At 42.9% G+C, this 24,163-nt stretch overlaps 1 protein-coding gene across 1 annotated transcript in view; it reads left to right on the top strand.

The window, feature by feature from the left end:
- The window catches only part of COL27A1 (collagen type XXVII alpha 1 chain), a 310,533-nt gene that overhangs the window by 282,996 nt on the left and 3,374 nt on the right, over positions 1-24,163 (top strand). Inside the window, exons 49-60 of the mRNA XM_018561833.1 lie at positions 4,297-4,404; positions 6,929-6,982; positions 7,315-7,377; positions 8,617-8,670; positions 11,697-11,732; positions 13,138-13,155; positions 13,261-13,296; positions 15,528-15,554; positions 17,793-17,846; positions 20,922-21,090; positions 21,166-21,275; positions 22,878-23,093. Of these exons, the coding sequence (XP_018417335.1) occupies positions 4,297-4,404; positions 6,929-6,982; positions 7,315-7,377; positions 8,617-8,670; positions 11,697-11,732; positions 13,138-13,155; positions 13,261-13,296; positions 15,528-15,554; positions 17,793-17,846; positions 20,922-21,090; positions 21,166-21,275; positions 22,878-23,093 (945 nt within the window). The remainder of the gene's footprint in view (positions 1-4,296; positions 4,405-6,928; positions 6,983-7,314; positions 7,378-8,616; positions 8,671-11,696; positions 11,733-13,137; positions 13,156-13,260; positions 13,297-15,527; positions 15,555-17,792; positions 17,847-20,921; positions 21,091-21,165; positions 21,276-22,877; positions 23,094-24,163) is intronic.

Here is a 24,163-nt window from a genome sequence, read left to right as displayed (position 1 = left end):
TAAAGGGTAATTTAAATGGTTCGGATCTCCAGGCAGAAACAAAATCGTTTTCTATTAGTACTGCAGCACCGCATGTGCTGCAGTACTAATACTGGACATGTGCTCATCTATTTTCCCCACTATGGGGATAAAAGCCTTAGTTAGCAATGGCATGATAAATATTCATTTCATGTTCATGTTCTTCATAATATTAAGAAACTGACCTGGTGGTTTTGTATTGCTTTAGAAAAAATGTGACCTGTCCCTTTAAGAAAAAGTATCGGTAATTGGTATTGGCGAGTACTTGAAAAAAAATATCGGTACTCGTACTTGGTCTTAAAAAAGTGGTATCGAAGCATCCCTAATTATTTTTCTTTTTTTTTTAACATGCTGGGCAGTTTTTTTTTTTCTTTTTTTTTTTTCTTTTTTAGAAAACTTGAGTTGAGCTTTAGAGGAAAAAAAATAAAGTTTGTATTTTTTTTGCTGATTATACCTATCAGTCATCAGAAATACTACCTGCCCATAGGAAGTTCCTGCCTTCATCCTAGACTTGGCAAAGTAAACCTGTCATTGTGCAATATACACCTATGTGAAGTGCGATGTCACCTTTGCATATGACCTAACTCATCCATTAAGATAGCAGGAATAAAGTTCAGGTTGTAATTGGCACATTATTATAATAGCTACAATATGTGGGTAAGTGCACCGACCTCACCTTGACTTAATGGCAGTTATTGCCAAATAAAAGTTTGATTTAGCAATGTATGTATACCATTCACCAGCCTGATTGTACAATCTCCTTTTAGATTTACCAACAATTATGTAGTGCAAGGACCTGCTTGATTGGATTTAAATTGATTGCATCATTTAAGTAGGCCCTCAAGTTACATTATTTTTGTAAATAGAAATGAGATTATATAAGATGAAATGGATGGGGTTTACACATTACAATCTCCATCCAATGTTTAAGTTAAAAATTACTTTTAAAATTACATTACCAGTTTTTTTAAAGCCATTGTTCTAAATTCCTGTAGGTTTTTGTTCAGGCACTTCCTGTTATGTGCTATCCTTGCCTCCCAGTTGCTCTCCTGCATTGTCACCCAGTGCAATCTTTAAAGGAGAACTATGAGGTGAGTGCTTTTCACTCACCTCATAGTTCTAGCCGACCTATGACAATGAGACTGTCACAGGTCGGCTCAGTAGATCGGGAGGTGAGCGAACACATACTGGCGTTCGCTCACCTCTCGATCCTGTTGCGGCTCTCTCCCGTGACAGGGGAGGGGCTGGATTCCCCCCTCCCCGCTCCAATCCACCAGCACTGACTGGCGGAACGGACGGGGGCAGGTACAGCTGGCTCTGCCTCTAGACAATTATGCCGGGATCCGCTTCAGCTGCAGCGTCTCAGTATACCACGAGCAGCAGCTCGCGGTATACTGCGGCGTCTCAGTATACCGCGAGCTACAGCTTGCGGTATACTGAGCCTAGGGTGACGGGAGGACGCTAATTTGTGTCCTCCCGTTACCCTTCGGAGAACTATGGGGAAAAGCCCGCAGTATACTGAGACGCAGCTGAAACGGATCCCGACAATTATGTCTGGATCCGCCCAGCTGCGTGAGTGACAGCTGGCTCTGCCTATCAAGAGGCAGAGCCAGCTGTACCCGCCCCTCCCCCGTCCCTTCTGCCAGTCAGCGCCGGAGGATTGGACAGGGGGAGGGGAGAATCCAGACACTCCCCGGTCACGGCTCTCTGCAGTTACAGGATCGAGAAGTGAGCGAGCGCCGGTATGTGTTCGCTCACTTCCCGATCTACTGAGCCGTCTTGTGATAGTTTCATTGTCACAGGTCGGCTCAGATCATGAGGCTGAGTGAAAAGCACTCACCTCATAATTCTCCTTTAAGCGGACTGCCAGCACTCAGTATGTTGTTCTGCTGTAACTCTCAGGAAACCAGCCTAACAAATGACCTGCAGCCACCACTAGAGTGCATTTAGACAGGTAGTGACTGGAGGAGATAAACTTCACTGAGATGTAACAAAGGATGAAAAAAACATGGCAATTGTTTGATACATAAAGCCTTAGGAAACTAAATGTCATCCAGTAAGGGTTTCCAACTACTTTAACAGCGAGTAAACCTGACCACATGTGTTACAATCTGATGGGACAATATCTGTCAGGTAAGGGCCCGGCTGCCATCAGTCAGAGAATAAAAAACAGCATAGGAATGAATAGTTGGGTGGCTATTGGCTATTTCAATTTGCAATAGCCAATAGCAGACTAGCTATTGCACCTGCCCACTGCTGCTGTCAATCAGCAGCGGTGGACCTGAAGTTCTGCATCAAGTCCTCTTCTGCTGATTGACAGCAACAGAGGGCGGGTGCAATTGCCAGCTTGCTATTGGCTATTGCAAATTGAAATAGCCAATAGCAATCTAGCTATTCATTTCTATGCTGGGTTTTTTTTGTTTTCTTTTACGCCAGCGGCTGTCGGAATACTAAAAAAACAACCTGCAGATAGCAAGGGAAGCAGCAAAGCTCTCCCAGAAAATGTGTAATGGCCTGCTTGTCTATTAGACCCCCAGATGTCTCATAAAGAGAGACTATATAGTTATAGTTGCTGAATGTCCCATTTATAGAGCAGTACATAAGTGGTGTTGCCAGCCCATGGGGCAACTCTGTATAATTTACTCATAGCTGAGAGACTCAGACATGCTGGCTAGCTGGGTCACTCCAGGATACCAGAAAGACCTGTCTATTCCCGTCTGGTAATCAGCCTCTTCCTACAGTCATATGACAGGCCTCTATATTGGTTTATTTATAACTGTCACATTCTGCACACTAGTCAGGTAACGGGTTCCTCTTGCAGTTCACACAGTCAGGCGTGTGACACATGACCAATGTTGACTTCAACGTACGTTCTTACCAGGATGTCTGCAATGGGATGGTCTCATGCGTATTGGTCTCATGGATGTCACAGATGCTCCATACCATCGTATGATTCGGAGCTTTTGTTTTGTTTTTGTAGTGTGATCTGCTAAACATCAGTATCTATTTTCAGGTCTATATGTCAGGGTGGTCTGGTTTTAACACAAATATTGGTGGTCCTTTGCAAGCACAGAAACCATAACTGAAAGGCACAGTGGGCTTATTTATTGACTAATGTGCAAAATGCAGCAACCTGTAACAAATCTGAATTTCCTTATCTCAGTTAGCTGGCTTCAATATTCTGAATGATGGTGGCGCGGGAATGTACTTGTATGATATCGGTGCCTTTTTTTAGTGCCTTACACAGAATCAAACTTAAAGCACAACAAGGCAACATGTTTGTTTCATCTCCATTGAGGTTTCTTGAAGCTTCCGGACCCAGCTGTGGATTCCTGCAGTAAGCCACAGGAATCACAAGTGGTTCTGGACAGCTCAGCATGCACAATGATAGGCTAACAGCAGCCACAGCTGACCACCTGTGTTTGGATGATCACAACGGACAATAAAGGTGGCCATACACTTTCCAACCATCGCATGACCTTAGTCTTGCGATGGTTGTAAAGTAATTAAAAAAAACGTACCATCTGCCCATTTTGGACAGGCAGATCGTACTTGCGATCATCGCAAGCCCGCCCCGGTGAGGGGCGGGCTTCCGATGACCGCAATGCTGAACGTGCGCGTGCACACACCAGTCCGTTCGGCATTTGTCTCCCGAGCATGCCACAAACCAGCCGAAAATCGTAAGATTTTTGGCTGGTTTTCGAACATGCTCCTTAGACAAAAGACATGTGAGCGTACAGTAAAAGCGGTCGCACGCCTGCCATACACTTTGCGATTATCGTACGATCGCGGGATTTCCCGTGGGATAATCGCACAGTGTATGGGCACCTTAACGTCTCTCTTGAACCACAGTTACACCTGAACACCGGCGGACAGTTGCGGCCACTGTCAACCTGTCATTGCTTTGTACAGGTTGAGTGGCCACAGCTACCTGTGATTTGTGTTGCAAGAATCCATCCACAGCTAGACCTTAAAACCTTGTGTCAATGAGGCTTAAGAAGCTTTCTTTACTCCAGATGTATATAGAATTTCTTACTGCGCTATATAATAACAATATATTAAAAGAATAATCATTTTCTTTTAACTGGTCTGATTATTATACACCAGCCAAGACGGACTTGTATTGTTAATTCTACATTTGAATGCAAATACATGATACTTTTAATTTTTCTACTTCAACTGTATCCTAATCACATTTGTTTAGTTGTCCTGGAGTGTCTCTGAAACTCTGCCCTGAAATGGATTAACTCATTATAACTATTTATTGGTATGTTCTAGGGAGAAAGGGGATTACCCGGAGAAGTTGGGGTGCCTGGAAAACGTGGTAATGAAGGCATCATGGGACTTCCAGGAGCCAAGGGAGAGCCAGGAACAAAAGGCAAACCTGTGAGAATTGCTTATAATGTAACTCTAGTTTTGATTTAGTGAACCAGTTACAAATGGACTTGTGCCAGAATCTGAACATCTTATCTTTAATTATTACACGTGTGTAGGCTTATCTATGCAAGATTTTTTTTCATCACCTTATTTAACTTCACTTACTTTGTCAGAGGAAGATGAGAGTCTGTGGTCAGAGGTCAGCTTGAGGTCTAGTTGTCACTAGGGTCAGCTGCCTAAACTCATGCTGATAAACACGTGGTCTTCCAGCTCCCAACAAAACATAACAATATCAAACACAGGCTGGTGTGTTGACAGCCTATTCCAAAGAACAGGGTGCTTTAATGCTATGCACCTTAATGCTCATCCAAATGCTTGTTATCACAATGCCACAAAGCGGAACGTTGTTAATGGGCCCTTAGATTATAGGTGACCTTTTGCAACGAATTCCCAGAGCCTACAATCATCATTAACTAACTTTACCTAATGTGGGACAGCAGGAAGAATTTTTCCTGTGTTATAGAAAAAACAATGACCACTTCCCCTGTCCATGCTCCAGCACTGTGGCCAACTTTCTCCTTGGTCCAGTGGCAGAGGTCCTCTTTAGGGCAGAATGACAGTGTCCATTTCCTGTGAGCCCAGTCTGTTATTTACACACCTCTCCTAGCGAACATGTCATCACAAAAGGCTGGGCGCACTATACTGTCACTATATGAGCACCACTCAGTCGAGTGCAAGGATGTTAAGTTGTCATTCCTTTGCTGCTCCCTGCTGGCCAGTGTGATTCTCCAGCGTTTTGGCTGGGGAAGGGACACCATAGAAGCATTTTGAGCATTTTATTTAACCATACCTGCTTCTAAGAAAGTTGCCAGAAGGGACTGGACAGCTAATGTGACATAGCCCTTAAATGCAGAATACAACACTTCTGATCTTCTCACAATAAACTCTTGTAGAAAGTAATTTTGTAGTGCCAGATGATTTAACTTCTATCAGTGAACTTATACAAATAGTTTACCTGTCAGATGATTTAAATCAGAAGTGTAAGAAGTAAAGGATCATTCTGTGCCTCATAGAGTGGGTCATGTTAAAGAGCTTGAGGCGGCAAATTCAAATCTTCTGCCAGGAAACCCTGCTATGGCAGAACCATGGAGGTTGCAACTGCTGACCTTTCCTTCTGAAAATTTTGGTTGCCAGGTTGTTATGCTGATCCCCTCACTTTACCATGTCTTTACCATGTTGAGTCAGTGGCCCATGCATATAATATTCCAGTATGGTGATTTAGAAGCAAGTGAAGCCAAAGGGTCAGACCAAGTGGCATTTTTTTAAATAGAGGTCACAAATAGTAGTAGACCTTACATTTTTCTCAAGACAGGTTTACTTTAAGAAATAGCATTCCCTCTGAGTTAGCTTTACACAACAATGTTTTTTGAATGTTGAATGCATCACTTTGCTGAATGCACAACAACACAATGAACCATTGTGAATGGACCCTGAATATTTGACATTTCCAGACAAATATAGTTAGTTGCATTGTTTTTATTAAATTTATGAACAGCTTTTGTAGCAGCTTTAATTGTCGGTGTTAGAGTAGGGCTTTAGGTTCACATCCTTTGCCTCCTAGAGCTCTTCTCACCTCCCTAAAGGTCCCCCCAGCAGTATTTTATGCTATTTTGTTTTTATACTTACAATGTCTTCAGGCTGATCACGTAATCCCCCCTGGGTTCTCTTCGGTCTTAATCTGGCAGTGCTTGGCTCTTAAAGATGCAGAGATCACCACTGACTTGATGATGTCAGTGGCACTCTCTGCACCATTACACAGTGGGTGTAGGGCACTGTGATGACCCCCAACCCCCTTAGGGACGGGCCTATGACTGCCCTCAGCCTTCTAGTTTAATGCTGGTCATGAAGCCCAGAAGACTGAGGGCATCCTGTGGCAAGAACAGAGTACTGCAGGGATAGCACTGTGTTGAAGATGAGTTTTGCAACCCTAATCTGCTTTTGATTACACCTTTGATGGGACTTTTTTTTTTTAATTATTATTTAGCCCCGAGATAAGCTTTAAAAATTTAAAACTCCAGGTTTTTTTGGGTTTTTTTTATAGAAAAGTAACGAGTGTAGAATGAATATAGATCAGCACTTGATAAGTTCATAAAGTGTAATAGCACAGTGGTATGTACCAACTGTGTGATATAAACCACCATGTTGAAATCAAACTTAAATTTTCTGATTTATTTGTGCATTTATTGAATTGAAATGTAGGTGTTCTGTTATCTGGTCAACTTTAGCACACATTTCATTTTCTGACATAGAATCACATTGTCTATTCACTGATGCTCATGTTCCATGACGACACTATCAACATTTTCAGCATAATGTGTAATCTGCTCAAGTGCTTACAAGATTAAACTACAGAGCTGGTCTTTGTGTGTCTGGAGGGTTCCTTGGTTGTTTTATGTGTTTTTTGTTTTTTTGTTTTATTATGAGTGTCCTTTATTTCAAGCCACCTATATTCAGTCCTAATTGTGCTTTTCAGGGGGACCCTGGAGAGACTGGATTCCCTGGCATAGCTGGCCTGTTTGGACCAAAGGTACCCATTCTGTGTTGTCTGGCAACTTTCTTCAAGCTGTGGCAACTGGCAACAACATCTCTGTGCACTTATTGTCAGTAACGTTATGTGGAGGTGCCTAGGGCTGAAAATATTCTAAAATTTTAGATTCCTTCTGATGACAAAAACAAGAAAGCTTCCAAATGGCAGGACTTTGTGGTTGTTCGGGTGGGTGGGTGGCAGCTTTGCCTGCAGGTAATTGTGGGTTTGGACTGGTGGCTTAGTATGCAGTGCCCACAAACTCCTCTACTGCCCACTTGTACAAAGATTGGGAACCATAACCCAATTAATTTGCACTTTTATAATTCCTACAGGGACCTCCGGGTGACATTGGATATAAGGGCATTCAGGGACCGAAAGGACCTCCTGGCTTGATGGTGAGTCATTTCCAGCAATCAGATCAGCCAGTCTGGCACCAAACTTAACAATTAAGGATATATCAAATCTAGTTAATTGCTGATCATGGTGTTTTCATTCAAAATTACAAGCTGCCCTAGAAAAATATACTCATAGAGGACACCTATACATGCATAAGGCCGCTGGCTGAGAAAGGCGAAGATGGTGGTGGGCTCTAATGCTTGCTCAAGTTGTGTGACTGAGCACTGCATTGTGGGGGGGATGCAAGTCTAGCCCTATTTAGTTTTCAGAATTTTCTTTTTCCATAGGATGTTCTGAGGTTTTTATTTGGGCGGAGGAATGGTTATGGAAAAAACAAACAACTTAGGGTGCCTGTTATACATCCTCAGTCATATTTTACATGTTTGTTTTTCATTAACACTGGAAAAAAGGGGTAACTCCTCCCAAAATGTTATATTTCAGTTTTTGGTAGATGCTGAACTATTGGTGAGTTCTCTGGGTGCTGGGTTCCCAGGTCTGCACCCCTGCTGTGAGCAATATGAGGGATTTCCACTCACACTCCTTATTTATTTTATGGAAAATAAAATCAATAACAGAAGGAGCTGGAGCACACAAAGGCAGTCAGGAACAACCAGAACTCCCAGATAGAGAGAAAAGAGTTATGGCAGGGGGATCTCACTGTTGGGGTAGCACATTGTTTCCAAGGACTTTGCCAACTTTTACACTTGCATTGTGAGAAGAAGCAGTAAAGAACAATTGACATGTATGTAATGAGCAAATATGGCTGCAACCTCATACGTATCTAATTACTCATTATTGTTTTGAAAACTTTACTTAATGTGAATGATCTAATCGCTGCATGTTATACATAAAAAAGTAGATTTCTATTACATTCATATCTAAAAAAGAACATTGAAAAGCCTTTAAATAAGTGCCACGTTTTGACAACACTGTGGAATTTACCTGTAGCTAATTGATGATTGGCAGCTGTTTGCTAACAATGCCGTGTGCATACAATAACAAACAACCCGCAGCGAGTCTGTGTTTGTCTGCGCTAGCTAGACTGCACTTACATTTTCTCGAGCAATCTAGTTTTCTGCTGGTATAAGTGCGATTGTATCTCCTACAAATTCACAGAACTTACAGATATGAACACACGATAGGTATTTAATAGCATTCTTTGAATTTACAAACGGTGTATATTCCATAGTTTCTTCTTACTGTTATACTAATTCTGATTTTGTTTCCCTTTACCTAAGGGTAATGAGGGAGTCATAGGACCAATGGGGATTGTAGGACCCACAGGAAACCCAGTAAGTTTGAGTTTTAGTTCTTAAAATTTAAAGTGAACCTATTCTTTGCCCACTTTTACCACTTTCAGTTTTTTCAAGTTCAAGCTTTAATTTGTCTCTGCATCAGTTTATAGTTATCTTCCCTTTCCTCCCGCACCTCTGCGTTCACTGGCAAGAGTGAAGTGACAGGAATATGGGAGCATGTGTCTCACTCGCATTCCTTCCATCTGGCAGTGCTCGTGCTTGGCAGTTGGTTGCTCAGGGTGGGAAGAGGCCTTGTACAAGCTCTAGTTAGGACTGACTTACACATGCCTTCTTAAACAGAGGTGTAACTAGAAACTTCAGGGCCCCGAATTGGCCTGCTGCATGCTGGAAGCTGAAGTGGTAACAGGGCCCTCTTCCTCCTGTCCGCCCCCCCAAGTGGTGGATATACCAGAGTCACTTTTGCAACTTGGCCCTGGCATTCCACCACTTAGGGGGGCCCGTTAACTGCCAAGGTGCCGACATTGCCTCCAGGGACTACAGCTCCCAGCAGGCAGATGCTCCGCAGCTCTTTCCCATGGTAGTTAATATGGGGGTATGGGGAGTAGTATACAAGTGTAGTTTGTGTGGGGGGGAAATATCAGTGGGGGGGTCATGCACAGACAGTAAAGAAGAAAAAAGATGCAATGTTGAAGTAATAGTCATAACAGGACTCGCATAGTAGATGGAGAAAAGGCAGAAGATCAGGAAGTACAGAGCAGTTCTCTGTACCGGGAGAATGAGAGGTGAGCTAGAAGAGGCGCCACGTTGTCAAGAGCTAGAAGAAGCGCCGCTGGTTGTCCTGGTAACAGGACAGTTTACCTCTCCAGCGTCCATCTTCTCTGCACAGCGCCGTTCATCCTGCCCAAGGCTTCTCACTGGCCTGACATGATTGCAATTCGGCTCCCATAAATCGGCGCACACATGCCACCAAGTTGGTCTCTAAGCAACCGCCCACGCCAACGTCTTAGTTTCATGAACGCTGCAGGCGGTATGAGGGATCTGCGGGCCCTCTTCTTTCTCTCTGGCCCCCCCAACTGGCGGAATGCCAGGTCCTGGTCGAAATTGCGACCCTGGTAGTTCCGCGAGTGACGGAAGGGAAGTATAAACAGCTTCAGGGGCAAGTTCGCGGTGATAGTTGGTCATCTTTAACATGTATTGCAATACAAGTGTGTAAGTGTGTAAGAGTGTATAGCAGTGTGCAGGTGGTTCATGGAGAATCTTAAGGGATAAAGTGCATTTTAAATTGAAGTGCTTTTTCTGTATCCTTTTTGGCCTCCTTCGATGACCTCAACTTCCCCACTTACCTGGATCCTACAGCTGAGGCCTCTGATGTTCATTTACATCCTGAGCAATATTGTCCTCGGTATACTGGCCTTGCATGCACAGTAGCTCCCCATAGACTTCTATGGGGTCATCTCCCATACATCTCCATCCTTGGGACACAGCCACTGTTTGATTAAGGTAAGTATGCTTCTGGGAAGGGGTAGTTGGACTAGTCTAGATTAGGTAAGGGGACAAAAAGAATGAGTACTTTGTTTTAAAGTGCACTTATGCTTCAAAGTGTATTTTGAAGAATTACAGTTCCTATTGATGTAAGCACACCTCCGGAACTACATCTTCCAAGAGCCCTTTACCTACACAGTGTGTGTGGACAGGCTTTTGGTATCCAATGCACTAGAACTTTTTTGCTAGGAAAATAATTAATGTATGCATGTGGAGAGAGACAGAGAGGGCTAGGAGATAGGCAGATTTTTTTAGTCAAGCAGGCAGTGCTGAAAACACTGGTTGGGATTACAGTAAGTTAGGATTACACTGGATGGATTACACTGGGGAGATTATTTTGCCCTGACATACACCTTATGTACACCATTAACACTTAGAATCTAAAAAGCCTACATAAATCATACAATGTGCTTGAGCAATGCGACCACATGTTGTCTGCCAACTTTGAAACCCGTTGCTTTGTCTTGCATAGGTTCACTTTCAGACACTCCTAGCGTTGGGGAAACATGAATGGTTGTTCGGGAAAATGCATTCTGTATGATCATTTTTTCTTCTAATCAACCGGGAGGGTGTATAAGTAAAAGACATAAGATTGTTTTCTGATCCAAATTTTATTGTTCAGATTGGGTGACAATCAACTAATGTCTGTGGGTAGCATAACATATATGACAATAGCTTCTGTACTTGGCTTTGTTGGCTGTCCTGCTACCTGTGAATGGGTTATGTGACTTTCCAAGTGTCAGGCATATTTTGAAGGCTGTAAATGTCCTGAGATACCTTATAAGCAAGCCATCCTACAGCCAAGGACCTATGTGCAGAGCAGAACGGATCTATGAGCAGTTCATCCAGTACATTTGATTTGGGGCATCCTTCACTGCTTTGCAAGTCACTGATGTACAACAAGTATGCTGCTGGGGAATTGCACATTCACTGACTGCATAGTTGTTTTAGGTCAACATTTCAGTGAGCAGTGAAGCTGTTGAATTTGGCAAATGTAGTACTTTGAGCTTTGTTTTATTTCTGCTTTGACCCTCCACCAGTGCAGAGCATGTGCCTAGTGTTATAAGATATGATTTATGTAGATAAAGATAAAAAACTGACCACAATAGCACTGTGTGCCTACAAAATGTGAAAGGGTAAAAATATCCAGAGTGTACTATAGAATTGGCTTGTGTTATTTTTTGCTTTGCGCCTAATCTTTTTTTCAATCTATCATTTGTGTTGAGTACAGTCTGTCTGCTTTCAGCTGGAATATACCTACCCAGACTAAGAAGGAAATCCCATAAAATGGAACTTGACAATCTGGTTTCCTCTCACATTGTCAGTAGTGTGAACTCCCTGTCCGTGATGTACACACCTTTCTGTTCCATCTGTCAGCATAAGGAATCCCCCAGCACATTATCACCAAAAGCTGGCAGACAAGCACAGCAGTCTGAGCACTGATGACTATAACACCTGAATCTTTCACACATTTCTACCCCATCACAAACCACTCATTCTTCGTATTGTCTTTTTTACAGGGGCCCATTGGAGACAGGGGAACACAAGGCGACATGGTAGGTAAACCTTGAAAATGCTGCATGACGCCATTTGGTTCACCTTAGCATCGGCAGCCACACTATTTTGTGCTACTTTAAATACACACTTACATGTTTACTGCTTTATCTGCCAAAGGATTGGAAACTCTGTGGAGCCAGAATGTAGTTTCCAGTTAACTCCTTCCTGCCCACAATCTGTAATAATGTTACTCAGCACAATGCCAACTCTTTGAGTTGCTGCCGACCTGCTATTCTGAATGTCACTGGCACCCGAGCTCCCTAGAGTGGTTTCCGATTATGTGGTCACTAAGTTGGCTGTGGCATTAGTGATCATATGCAGGCTGGAGACTTCTTTAATAAAAATTGCTGCAGTGTTATCTATGTAATAGAGTTGCATTATTAAAGAGTGATAAGCACAGTAAACTTATCTGACAGTTAAAGTCTTCTTAAAAACAGAGGGTATTCACATGTCTAATTCATTACATATCCCCAAAATAAGGTAATTATTCATCATGTTAGGACAATGAAGTTTTACTACTTTCTGTGTTATTTTTATCTATGATTAAATTATCAACGTTTAGTTTAAGTAATTTTATTTTTATACCCTCCCCCCCACTTTCTAGTTTAAACGCTCCTCCAGTCTTTCTACCATTTTCCCTCCCAGGAATGGGCTATGACTTTATGCCCCATCAGCCAGATGCACATCCAGAACCGCTGGTGTATAAATATAGCCTAATATGAGCCACATAGTCCAAACTGGACATTGTGGCTCATATTAGAAAACCTGAAGCAGTTATGTCTAGTTTGGACTATGTGGCTTATATTAGAAAGCCTGAAGCAGCTTAGTCCAAACTGGACATAGCTGCTTCAGGCTTTCGGAGCATCATCAGTGCAGTGTATGGAAACCATGGCTTCTATGTACTTCGGTTTGAGACCCAACAAGGCAGGATGACCATACAGGTTATATACTGTGATGACTATTTAAAGAATAGAAAATGTGTAAAAAAAAAACCCACCCTGCTCTACTTTTAATAAAGGCTGACAAATGCACACAAAAAGGTTTTAATAAAACAGTATACTAAATGAAAGTTGATATGTCCCCAAACTGAATAAATATTTTTAGGTGTGCCATTTAGCTAGAGTTATGGTTAAGTTAACCAACACATGCTGCTAAATTTAGCCTGGGGAATATAGGCCCCTATATGGATTCCTGCATCAGCAATTCTGCTTCCTGTGTTGCCTCTCTACCTCGGGTCTCTTTATTGGATGGTGAGTCAGCACCATTACCTCTGTCCAATGAGCTAACAGCTGACCCTGGAAGCAGTAGAATGCTCTGACCTGTAGAGGTATGTGGATCACAACAATGGCAGACTAAAATGTCACATACTTAAGTCGTTTGATACATATTTTTTTTCTTTTTCAGGGACTACCTGGTCCTAGGGTAAGTAAAGGATCAACACATTTCTTTCATCATTTTTCTGATGAAACTATTACATGTGACTTTGAGTATTTTAGATGTTATTTCAACAATATATATTTTTTGTAGGGCCCTACTGGTCCTCGCGGCAAGCCTGGACCACCTGTAAGTATAAGAGATTAATGGATTCTATGAAGGCATATTTTGTATTATTGCAATAAAAAAGTCTTGCTTCAAGTTGATTCACTGGCATTCAGATTTGTTCGCCTAATTACAACACATAAAAGTTTTTCCTTGGGTTAGATGTAGATTACCAGTCCTTGGCTGCATTAGTTTTCCGTTTTTTCTCTTCATTTTCACCTGAGGATCTTGCCTGTAACAGACTTCATGTCCTAGTGTGATCACGCTTACTCACCATTCATGGAGGAACAGTGTTGTCACTCTAGGTTAGCAATGTGTCTTAGGACTACAGAACACCTCTCCATCTCCATAGTAAAGTGGGGAGATGTTCTGTAGTCTACAGAGAGCATTGGAACACTGTGGTTGTTAACAGTGAAGCTCACCAGATTTCTGATAGCATTAACAGCTATTTTTTGCACTTATTGAACAGATTTGAAGCAGAACTCCTGGCAAGTAAAATATTGGCCTTTGCAGAGTGGGGGTAGCTCCACTGCAAGGGTTAAGTGTTATTTTAGCTCCCTAGACAAAATGAGCAGAGTTATAATCACCCAACACACGATCCTGGCTTGCTCTTAGACTGCTGGAGCAAAAGGGGAGCAAGGCTTAAGGGACTGGTCTAAGGTCCTGTGAGTCGTCACATTCTAGACAGTGTCTAGAATGTGAGGACACTGAGGGGGATATACAATTACTGGAGCAGGCTGGAGAGAGTGGTGTAGGAGCCAGCCGGGATTGCGATCTGGGTGAATATGACTCTGTTATTTTAGCTCCCTACACAAAACAAGCACCCTTGCATTGCAGGGCAGTCCCCCACACTGCAAGGGTTACGTTTCTATTTGCCTGAAGTTCTACTTTAAATGCACCATTGAAATAACTATGCTATAAGGGCAAAAGTGAGTAAATAAGAGAAGTTCAGTGTTTGGGTTTACATAAACTATACTCAACAAGGCTCTTCCAAGCCTAAATGTGTGCATAGACTCCAGAAGCTTATTGATCTTAAACAAGTATAGATGTGGCATTATCCAATCAGATGTTCTGCCCATCCCCGTACTGTCCGAGTTTTGTGTCAAACACATCTACCCAGATAAAATAGCATGAGAAAACACATTAAGAAATTCTGAACAGCAATTTACTGTTCACGGAACACTTCCAAAAATATAATACACAGTCTGTGAGACTCTGTACATTATTGTCCCATGACCAAACTAACTCTTTTAAAAAAGATGTACTGACTGACCTGATGAAAGCTGAAAAGGGATGCATTGTAGAGGACTGCATTTCAGTGCTCTTAAAGTAGAACTAGGGGCAAAAATGACAAATGGCCCAGTTTGTTGATAGCATTAACGTTAACATAGTCAGAACAGCTGTAACATAGTTGGAAAATAACATCTACTAGCCAGATCAACAGGTAATAAAACTTTCTGTAATAGACCAAGCTGACGGGTGCTGGTTAGAAAATAGGACAAACCACATAACCAGTAAAAACAACTACCAGACCATATAACAAGCGGAAAAAATACATATCCATCTAAAGCTGCCCACACACCTTACAATTTATCTGCAGATTTTCTGTTGTCAGATGGAAAAGGTGCAACAGATTCCTTCATCTACACTTAACTGTGTGGATGGAGTAATCTCCACCTGGGCCAATCTGTTGCACTTTTTCCATCTGACCACAGAAAATCTGCAGATAAATTGTAAGGTGTGTGGGCACCTTAAGAGTACCCTGTCCGCAGGGTAATCATGCTGCTGTGCAGTTTTACTGCAAAACAAACAGCATTGTCATGTTATTACAAGGAGTCCTGGTGCTTCTGCATGTAGATCTAACTATTTTTACAGAAGGGATTAAAAAATTAATTAAATAAGTAAATGTTTGATGCAGTTTGTCACCGGCATTAATACAGCAATTTCACTTTCATCCCCTTTATGACCATATACTCACACTTTAAAATGTCAGTAAGTTTCTAAAATGCTTATCACTGATTGTTTTGCCCCAAATTCTGCCAACCACCAATTTACTTTCACTTTCATGGTTTATTAAATGAATAGTCATTGGCTTAACTGTAGACTTTGCTAGCATTAGATACATGTCTTCATTAGTGCCTGCACCTGTTTTCGCGTGACTATCTGAAGGTGGCCAGTGTGGCCCTTGTTTTAGAAACTGCTCAATGAACTCTCCTTCATCTTATTAATAATTTTTTCCTGTTTTCCTTTTTTAGGGACCACCAGTGTTTCTGGAATCATTTGTAAGTCATCTGCATTGTAGTTTGGCCAGATATTATTTTTTTTATTGCAACTACAACAATTACATTCTAGCAAAAGAGTGCCCATTTGTTGAACAGGTGGTTTATGGAAAGGTGCGTCATAGCTTTGGTGCAGTGGCGAGTGAAGTGGGAATAATCAAGAGGTGGTGAGAGGATGGAGGAAGGGCTAGGCATGATTGGTGTGTAAGTGAGGTGGTAAGAAAGTCCAGAAGGGGGCTAGATGCAGTATTGAGTGTGTGGGTTGGTGTAGAGGTTAGGATGGGGATCTGCTGTGGTGAGGGTGGGATTGGTATGGTGGTGAGGAGGGTGGTCGGAGCCCGACGAGCAGCTTCCCGGCCAGCTGTTGTAATTAAACGGCCGGCCAGGAGCTTTACATTCATCTCGAAGTCAGGGAATTAGGTATATAATAATGACTGTGAAGTACTGAGTATAGAATAAAAAAGGTGTCCAGCACACGGTGTTTGCTGGTGTCGGACGGCTTATGCTTGCATGGGTCCCCTCAAGCTGTGATGCAAGCAATCTGTTCCTACATGGGCAGTGTAGTGATACTTCCATGCTCCTCATTGCATAGATCAATATGCCGGTGAATGTGCATGTATGGTAGTGTGCTATCTCTGCTGGGATACCTTTGCTTTTAAACAGAGGGCAAAGGCCTTCTTTGGAGCATGCTGGCAGGGGGCAGGCTTTTTGATTTAGTCTCTGGCTTCTACTTTCATTTTTTTTAAACTAACATAAAGGACAGTTCATTCCAGGTGCATTAAAACACAAGGTTTGCAAAGCCTTTAACGTTAGGCCTCATTCACACGAGAAAAGGCCGGCACGTACAGCTCCGTGCACGGCCGTATCGGGCAGCTCCGGGGAAGGACATGTGCTGCGTGTGATTAGTACGCAGCCCCTGTCCTTCCCTATGGGAGTACGCTGCCATACGCCACACTACGCTCACCCCAAGTGCAGGCCGTACGGGTGCAGGTGTCCCGGCTTGGACGCAGACAGGATCCATCCTGTCAGCGTACAGGTACGGACGTGCAAGGCGTGTGAGCGTAGGGCGGCGTACGGTCGCATACTCCCATAGAGAAGGACAGGGGCTGTGTACTAATCACATGCAGCTCCTGTCCTTCCCGGGAGCTGCCCGATACGGCCGTGCACGGAGCTGTACGTGCCGGCCTTTTCTCGTGTGAAGGAGGCCTTACTGTGTCCCACCTCTGGATATGTCTAGAGCTGGTTCTGGCCATAGATGTCAGGCGAGCAGTGATCTCATGTAAGTGGGCCCTGTAGACAACTATTAGGCAATTACTTCAGGGGTTTACATAGATTTTTGAGCCACTGAGGTTATAATCTAGCCACAAGGTGTCTACAAAAGTGATTTTATGTGGTTTACATTGTTTGTACCTGTAACATTACCTAGGTGCAAAGTCAGTAACCCATAGAGTGGCATTGAAGTGAACAACTATGCTGAGGCCCTTGCCAACTGATACATCATTCTATGCTGCTTAGGAGGGGAGAGTTTGGGGGGTCTGCTTAGCCAGTCTGTTCCCACTCATAGCTTGATCTTTTTGGTATTGTAGTGGAGAAAGCTGCTGTTAAAAGAGAACTATGGCTCAACCTTTTTTGGCCATAGTAAATGTCCTCCTCCTTCAAAAAACTCAACTGACAGTGCAGAGCTACATTGCGGCCGGGAGAGATCTTGACAAAATCAGGTGGATCCTTACAATAGACAGCTGGCTCCGCCTCCCTCTCTAGAGCCAAAATCAGCTGTGCCCACCCCCTCCCCAGTCCATCACTCCAGTCAGCACTGGAGGCAGATTGCGGGGGGAGGGGGGGGGGATCCCTGTGGAGACAGTCAGGGAACTGAGCAATTGATCAGCGGTATGTGGTGACTCAGTTCTTGATCTATAAAGGCTCTAATTGTAGGGATGAGTGTATTCACTCTTCATTAAAGAATGAAGAATTCTGGGAAATCTACAAAGCACCCTGTCAAATGACACATTAGGTTCTGCTGCAGACTATATACTTCTGATTGGGTGTAGTACTAAAAGGGCAACAGTGAAGTACAGCAACTCCCAGATATGTTAGCTTTGCACCCTGGATATTTTTAGTAATACACCCAATATTGCATTTTATGATTTACTTTGGTTTAGGAATGTATGACTACCTTCTCTATGCATTGTGGAAGAAACTTCAAATGAACCTTATTTTTCAACCTGTGTTTTTCTTTTTCAGAGGACAGAAGACATTAGTGAAAATTACCAAGCCCTTATGGACTCCAATGGACCGGTGTGCATTTTTTCTAATTGCCATTATTATGCTTATGCTGCATTGTGGATTTTTAGGAATTCAGATATTCAGTTACTTGTTAGTTGGTTAGGCCAAATCTATATATTATCATATACTGCAGTATAGAGAACAGAGACCAGAAAAATGCTGAATAAGCTATTATGTTTATGCCTAAATAAATCAGGTTAAATCATTCAGTTTTTTGCCTGTCAGATGTTGGTGAGTTCCTGGTGACTTTTTGTGATCTCAGATGTCCTCAGACTTGCATGTTTTCTTGAAATATTTTGGCTTGATTCATTGTGATTACTTGGAATATTTTACTTAATTTATTGTGGTCACAAGTATCATCAAACACCGATATCACAATGCCACATAAAAAAATAAATACTAATTTATCTTCCCTTCATTGAAGTATACAGCTTAATCTTCATTCTACAGAAGAGTTGTAGGACACTTGCAGGTGTAGGACACTAATCAGAAAAAAAAAAAAAAAGCTAAGCCCTGCTTTGGCTCAACCTGAGGTAGTTCAGTTTTTTGCCTCTCATCAAGGAGTAAGGATTTAGCTTCCTATCATTGAATCTTCAATCAACAGCCGAGCTGGGCGACAGGCTGGATAATATAGATCCTTGTAGTCTCCCCAGCCTGGCCTATGAGCGCATGCAGATCCTTAGCTATGTGCAGGTTCGGCTGCGACAGCCCCTTATCTGGGACAGCCTGTGAGTGTTCCTCATGGGGGACGCATATTCGACTGGCCACTGGGCTGGTTTGCCACAGTGTCTCCCTGTTGTCTACATTATATGTCTGCGGTGTTCTTTGCCTTTTTCTGGCTCTGGCCTGCTGGCCAGATTCCCAAAGAGCGATGTTGCCCTTGTTTGATGTCGCAACCACTTGTTTGAAACAACAATGGATGATTATGTAACAACAATAAATGATGATGTTGCTCATCTGCTGGGGGCGGGAGTACCTCTTGACTTGGCCTAGTAGGGTTGGGGAGCCTTGGTGTAAGCAGGGTCCTTCCTTATCCGCTCATGTGCATCTTGTCTCCAAGGCGCAACAGGTAAAGGCCAGGTACCTGCTAAACCCTCCTTCGCTGGTCCGCTTGAAAATTTGCCCCCACCTGATTGCCTCAGGGTGGGGGAGATGTCTTTGCTTGTTTGCAGATCTGTGGTTGGCTTGCATTTCGGACTGTTGGTCTTACTGTGGCAACAGAGGATCTCGATCAGGCTTGTCGGACCGACCTCCTTTCCTCCTTTTCCGAGTAGGGTCTCATCCTACCTGGCTGCCAATTCGGTATAATACCGGTCAATACCATGAGCACCCTAGAGGGGTTTGGCTGGGTCTTGGTCATCCAGGAATCTTTCTGGTGTCCTCCCCTCTATGGAGTCCCCGGGCCTACTCCTGGTCTCAAGTCATGCCAGGGTGTTTTTGCCTTTGAGCCCTTGTCTGCCTATTGGGTTTGTGCAACCGGGCGTCCATATATGCGATTGCATGTGGATTCTGTCTGATTTCTTTGTTGGTGTATGCTCATCTCCTCTTTCGGATTCTGCAGCGGGCAATCGCTTCTCACGGCGATATCATTGTCTTCGGACAGGCCGTTGTGGGTAGCACGTTCTACCTAGGCTTCTCTGGTGTGGGGGCTACGCTCTCCAATGCTGGACTCATTTATATGTTTGTATGGACTCATTTATATGTTTCCTCCCCTAAAGCTTCTTCGCGCCTACTTGCAGATGCTCCTTGGCGGCTCCCTCTACTGCCAGATCTACTGTCGCGAGGCAGAATTTTTATCCTTCCCTTGCTGTCCCTGGCCTTTACGGTGTGGTTGTCACTAGCCAGCTGGCGCGGGATAGGGGATTGCCGGACACTGTACTATCCTGTACTATCTCACATCTCCTGGGTCTATGCCCAAGATGTGTGAGATTAGTGCTAGTTTTCAGCGTCCATTGGCTCACTTTCCTTGGTTCGTACCATTTTTGCAGCACTCTCCTTTTGAGCGTTAATTTTACTTTTTATCTTATCTCCAGCGTTGACCTTTTAGGTGGCCATCGCCTTGATCTGGAGGTGTTTGCATTGTCTGCCTCTGTTTTGCCTTGCATAAGTTCGAGGTAGTTCTCCGACAGCAACCCTCCGTTTTGCCTAGGTGGTGTCTTCTTCCACCTCTCGGGCGCATCCCCTAACACGGCCAACACGGCCTTCCTTGCCTGGATGTGGTTACAGTCGTGGGAGTTTCTCATCTTTGGGCTCCGTTTTGCAGGTTTGTTAGGCAGGGTTTTGTCCAGAAAGGCTTTCGCTGACGGCCATTGGTTTTGTGGGTGCCTCTTTTCTTGTTCTGTTTGGGGTTTCCCACCACTCAGTTCTCACTGCTTTGACGGATGGCCGCGTATAATGAAGATACAGCTGTGTCCCTCAATGAACTCACCGTAAAATCCTTTGCTCTGAGCTCAAAAATATCCTTGTATATATTTTTTTAAATAAAATTATAAATGTAATAACATATTTGTGTCTTGAATTTTTAAAACAAAAAAAATATTAAAAATGCACATTGTTTAAATTAAATATACTTAAAGATATACAAATTCAAGACAAATACAAGACAAATAATAAAAATATGAATATAAAATGGCAACTGTGGCAACTTGAGTTTATCACTTATTTCCACCTCATCTGCCTTACAATAGCTCAAGCTGTTACTGACTTGGAGTTAAACCTAAATGCACAGTTGTTGACTTAAAAGATTTGTTATTATAAGCATTTGACGTTATATCACAATTATGCATTTCAAGTCTTGTGATATATTAATAATACGCAATATATAGTAATACGTGAAGTGAATAAAAGAGATGTGAAATTGTGAAAAATTTAATTTTTTCACACGTTTTAGTAATAGCCACACCTCTTCACCACAACTTTCACTGCCACCAGCATATGCCATACATTGCTATAGCAGCTTACATGGGCCCCACTGCTGCCAGCCAGGAGTCTGCTTACGTGTGTGCAAGCTGATTGCCAGCTTTACACTGGAAGTCATTTGTGCAGCTTGAGGAGATTAATAGTTCTTTATTAAAATATTTATTTCAGTCCTATCGGAGTACTGAGTTCATCCTGGTGGACCATGGAGGAGAGATGTTCAAGACCCTACACTACCTCAGTAGCCTCATTCAAAGTATAAAGAACCCGCTGGGCACAAGAGACAATCCTGCCCGTGTTTGCCGTGATCTGATGAATTGCCAACAAAAAATGGGAGATGGTAAGGAGATGTTTTCCATTTGGTGCATAATGATGTGGGTTGGACACATTGTGTAACTTTGGACATTCTCAACAGGCACTTACTGGATTGACCCTAATGTTGGCTGTTCCTCTGACACAATTGAGGTCACCTGTAACTTCACACAAGGTGGTCAGACATGTCTGAGATCTCTAACTACATCCAAGGTAAGACACTTTAAGCTGTTTGGAAATCTCCTAGACATCTTTTTATACTTTAGTGTGTCTACTTGCATCTGTAACCATCCATTAGCAGTTTTTAACATATCAGATAGAGCTGAATATAAATATATGGACTAAATATATTGTAACTTTTAACTTTTAGTCAGTAACCTTAGCACAATGTAAATGTTAGACATATGAAACCAAGACAACATTGAAAAACAAAAATTTTCTTTTCCCCATATATGATTAGCCAGCTAATGGCAAAATGCAAAAAGTTTTTTTCTTATACTAAAATATTTTTGTTTTTTTCCTCCTTGCTCCTGCTGGTTATTTGATCAGAGCTTACAGAGGGGCTAAGGACTCTCCCCATGGCAGCTTTTGGGCATTGAACACTGAAGTGCCCAGTACTGCATCATGGGAGGAAGGGGAGTTTCATACCTGGAACTATTGAGTATTTATTTTTCTCCCTTGCGGCTATATGAAGTGACAGGGCAGCAAAGGCCAATATAAAAACAGCATCTATGTTTTCTTCAAGTAAGGCAAAGAACAGGTTCACTCATGAAAATTATGAAATAATAAAATCATATTAGAACAATAAAATAAACTTTTTTAATGTCTTAAACATGGGACTACAAGAGTTGGTGCATTTTTGGTGCCATCACAGTTTCTTACATCAACTCATAGCAACCAAAATGATCTCTCAACTGATCTGACTTCACTAATGTCAGAATGAATTAGGCAGTTTTAAAAGGAATGATGATGCACAGTAACCAATTAGCCCAAAAGATTAATATGTTGGGGCAACACAGTGGCGTAGTGCTTAGCGCTTCTGCCTTGCAGCACTGGGGGTCCCCAGTTTGAATCCCGGCTAGGTCACTATCTGCAAGGAGTTTGCATGTTCTTTCTGTGCCTGCATGGCTTTCCTCCGGGTACTCTGGTTTCCTCCCACACTCCAAAGACATGCTGGTAGGTTAGTTGGCTACTCTCTAAGTTTGCCCTCTATGTATGCATGTGAGATAGGGACCTTAGATTGTAAGCTCCTTGAGGGTAGGGACTGATGTGAATGTGCAACTATGTAAAGTGCTGCGTAAATTGTCGGCGCTATATAAATACCTGTAATAAATAAATAAATATGTTCAATTATGTATTTGCTCTTAAAATCATCCTTGGCATTGCCTTCAGTTTTCAAATAAGTAAGCTTTAAAAAGTCCATCTCTAACCAAGTCAAAATTAGTCCTTCCACTCCTGCAGCCAATAGAGGCTGCAGGAGTGGAAGGACTAATTTTGACTTGCATCTGCTTTGTCTGTAAAAATACTCTCTCTGAAGTCTGGGTGACTTAATCTGCCAGTGCCCCGATCTTCGACTTCCAATAGGGACATGGAGTAGGGACTGTAGGGCACCTCACATGACAATGTTGTGCGCTGCAGAGCTGGGTGGAACAGAAAGGAGACTGGTTACCCAGAGCACAACTAGCTGTCTCAGGTGAACCATATCCTTGGCAGGAAATGCCAAAATGTAAAACAATGCAATGCCATCGGCCACTTTATATATGTACTTACAACTGTTACCATATTTGAACAACACACTGTTATGTCTCTCTACAGTTGGTTTTTGACATTGGTCGAGTTCAGATGAATTTTCTTCACCTCCTGAGTTCAGAAGCAGTACAGCACATAACTCTCCACTGCCTCAATGTTCCTGTGTGGGGAATATCCTCTGACAAAGTCTCCCAGAAACCCTTGCGCTTCAAGGCTTGGAACGGACAGATATTTGAGGCAGGAGGCCAGTATCAGCCAGAGGTCACACTGGATGATTGCAGGGTAAGATTTCAGGTTATGCTGTAACAAAAATGGAAAAAAGACTCTATATCACATAAATTAAGGCAGCCCAACACCATTTGATATTTGTGTTCAAAAAGCTTGGGATTGTTCTCTAACGTTATTGGTAAACCAAACCAGCAAACATTTTTATCACAAAAAAACACTGGTAAAATTGCCTTAAATTTTGCATTATGTAGTGCCAAATTTGTGCTGTGTTGAAGGGGTTCATAGGACCCAAGGACCCAAGTTTCTACTGATTAACCCCTCCGCAACCAGTGACATACTGGCAGCGGGCCCGTTTAAACAGACTTAGCTCCCGGAACTCTGTTTACCTTTGTAAGGCCGGCTGTCAGCTTTACAATAGAAGCAATTCTGGCGACTCAGCTGTCGCTAGATCACTTCTACGGGCCAGTAAATTGCCCCACCGTGTTTCCCAGTGCTCGCTGCTCCTGCTGGGATGTCGGGTGTTGGCGGGAAGCTGGGGAGGAGAGCAGCAGACTCCCTTTCACTGATCTCTTTCCCATTCTATGGGACCGGAACGATGCTCATTACATTACTTTGCTCCTGAAGCCCAGCAATAAGCTATTGAAGTGCGATCTGCACTTCAATATCTTATTTAGAGTGGGAAGGTGATACTAGGGTTTTTTGGACCTGCAGTATCACCTTAAAGAGTACATGTCACCACCAATCTGCTATCACATTGGCGGCTTTTCATGTGTCTTGGAAATCATTAGAGTATTACAAGGTGCAGAAGTACGTAACAGAGTGCAGAGGAGTTGGGAGTACATAACAGAGTGCAGGGGTGTCAAGAGTGCGCAACACAGAATACAGGGGGGTCGAGAGTGTGTAATAACGCAGAGTACAGGGGTGTCAGGTAGGAGTGCATAACTCCTAAACTTTAGGTGTCAAGAGTACGCAACAGAGTGTTTGGGGTAAAAGTGTAAGGGGCACGCAACAGAGTATGTGGGGGTGGGGGGTAACAAATACCTAACACAGGGTGTAGAGGTCCAGGACTGCAGAGTGTGAGGAATGCATATCCCAGAGTGCAGGGGGTAAAAAAAAAAAAAAAA

Source organism: Nanorana parkeri, unplaced genomic scaffold (genome assembly GCF_000935625.1).
Source record: "Nanorana parkeri isolate BGI_ZX_2015 unplaced genomic scaffold, ASM93562v1 scaffold547, whole genome shotgun sequence".
In the NCBI taxonomy this organism is placed as follows: Eukaryota; Metazoa; Chordata; class Amphibia; order Anura; family Dicroglossidae; genus Nanorana; species Nanorana parkeri.
The sequence above is the reverse complement of the archived record's forward strand: the minus strand, read 5'-3'. Positions and strand labels throughout refer to the sequence as shown.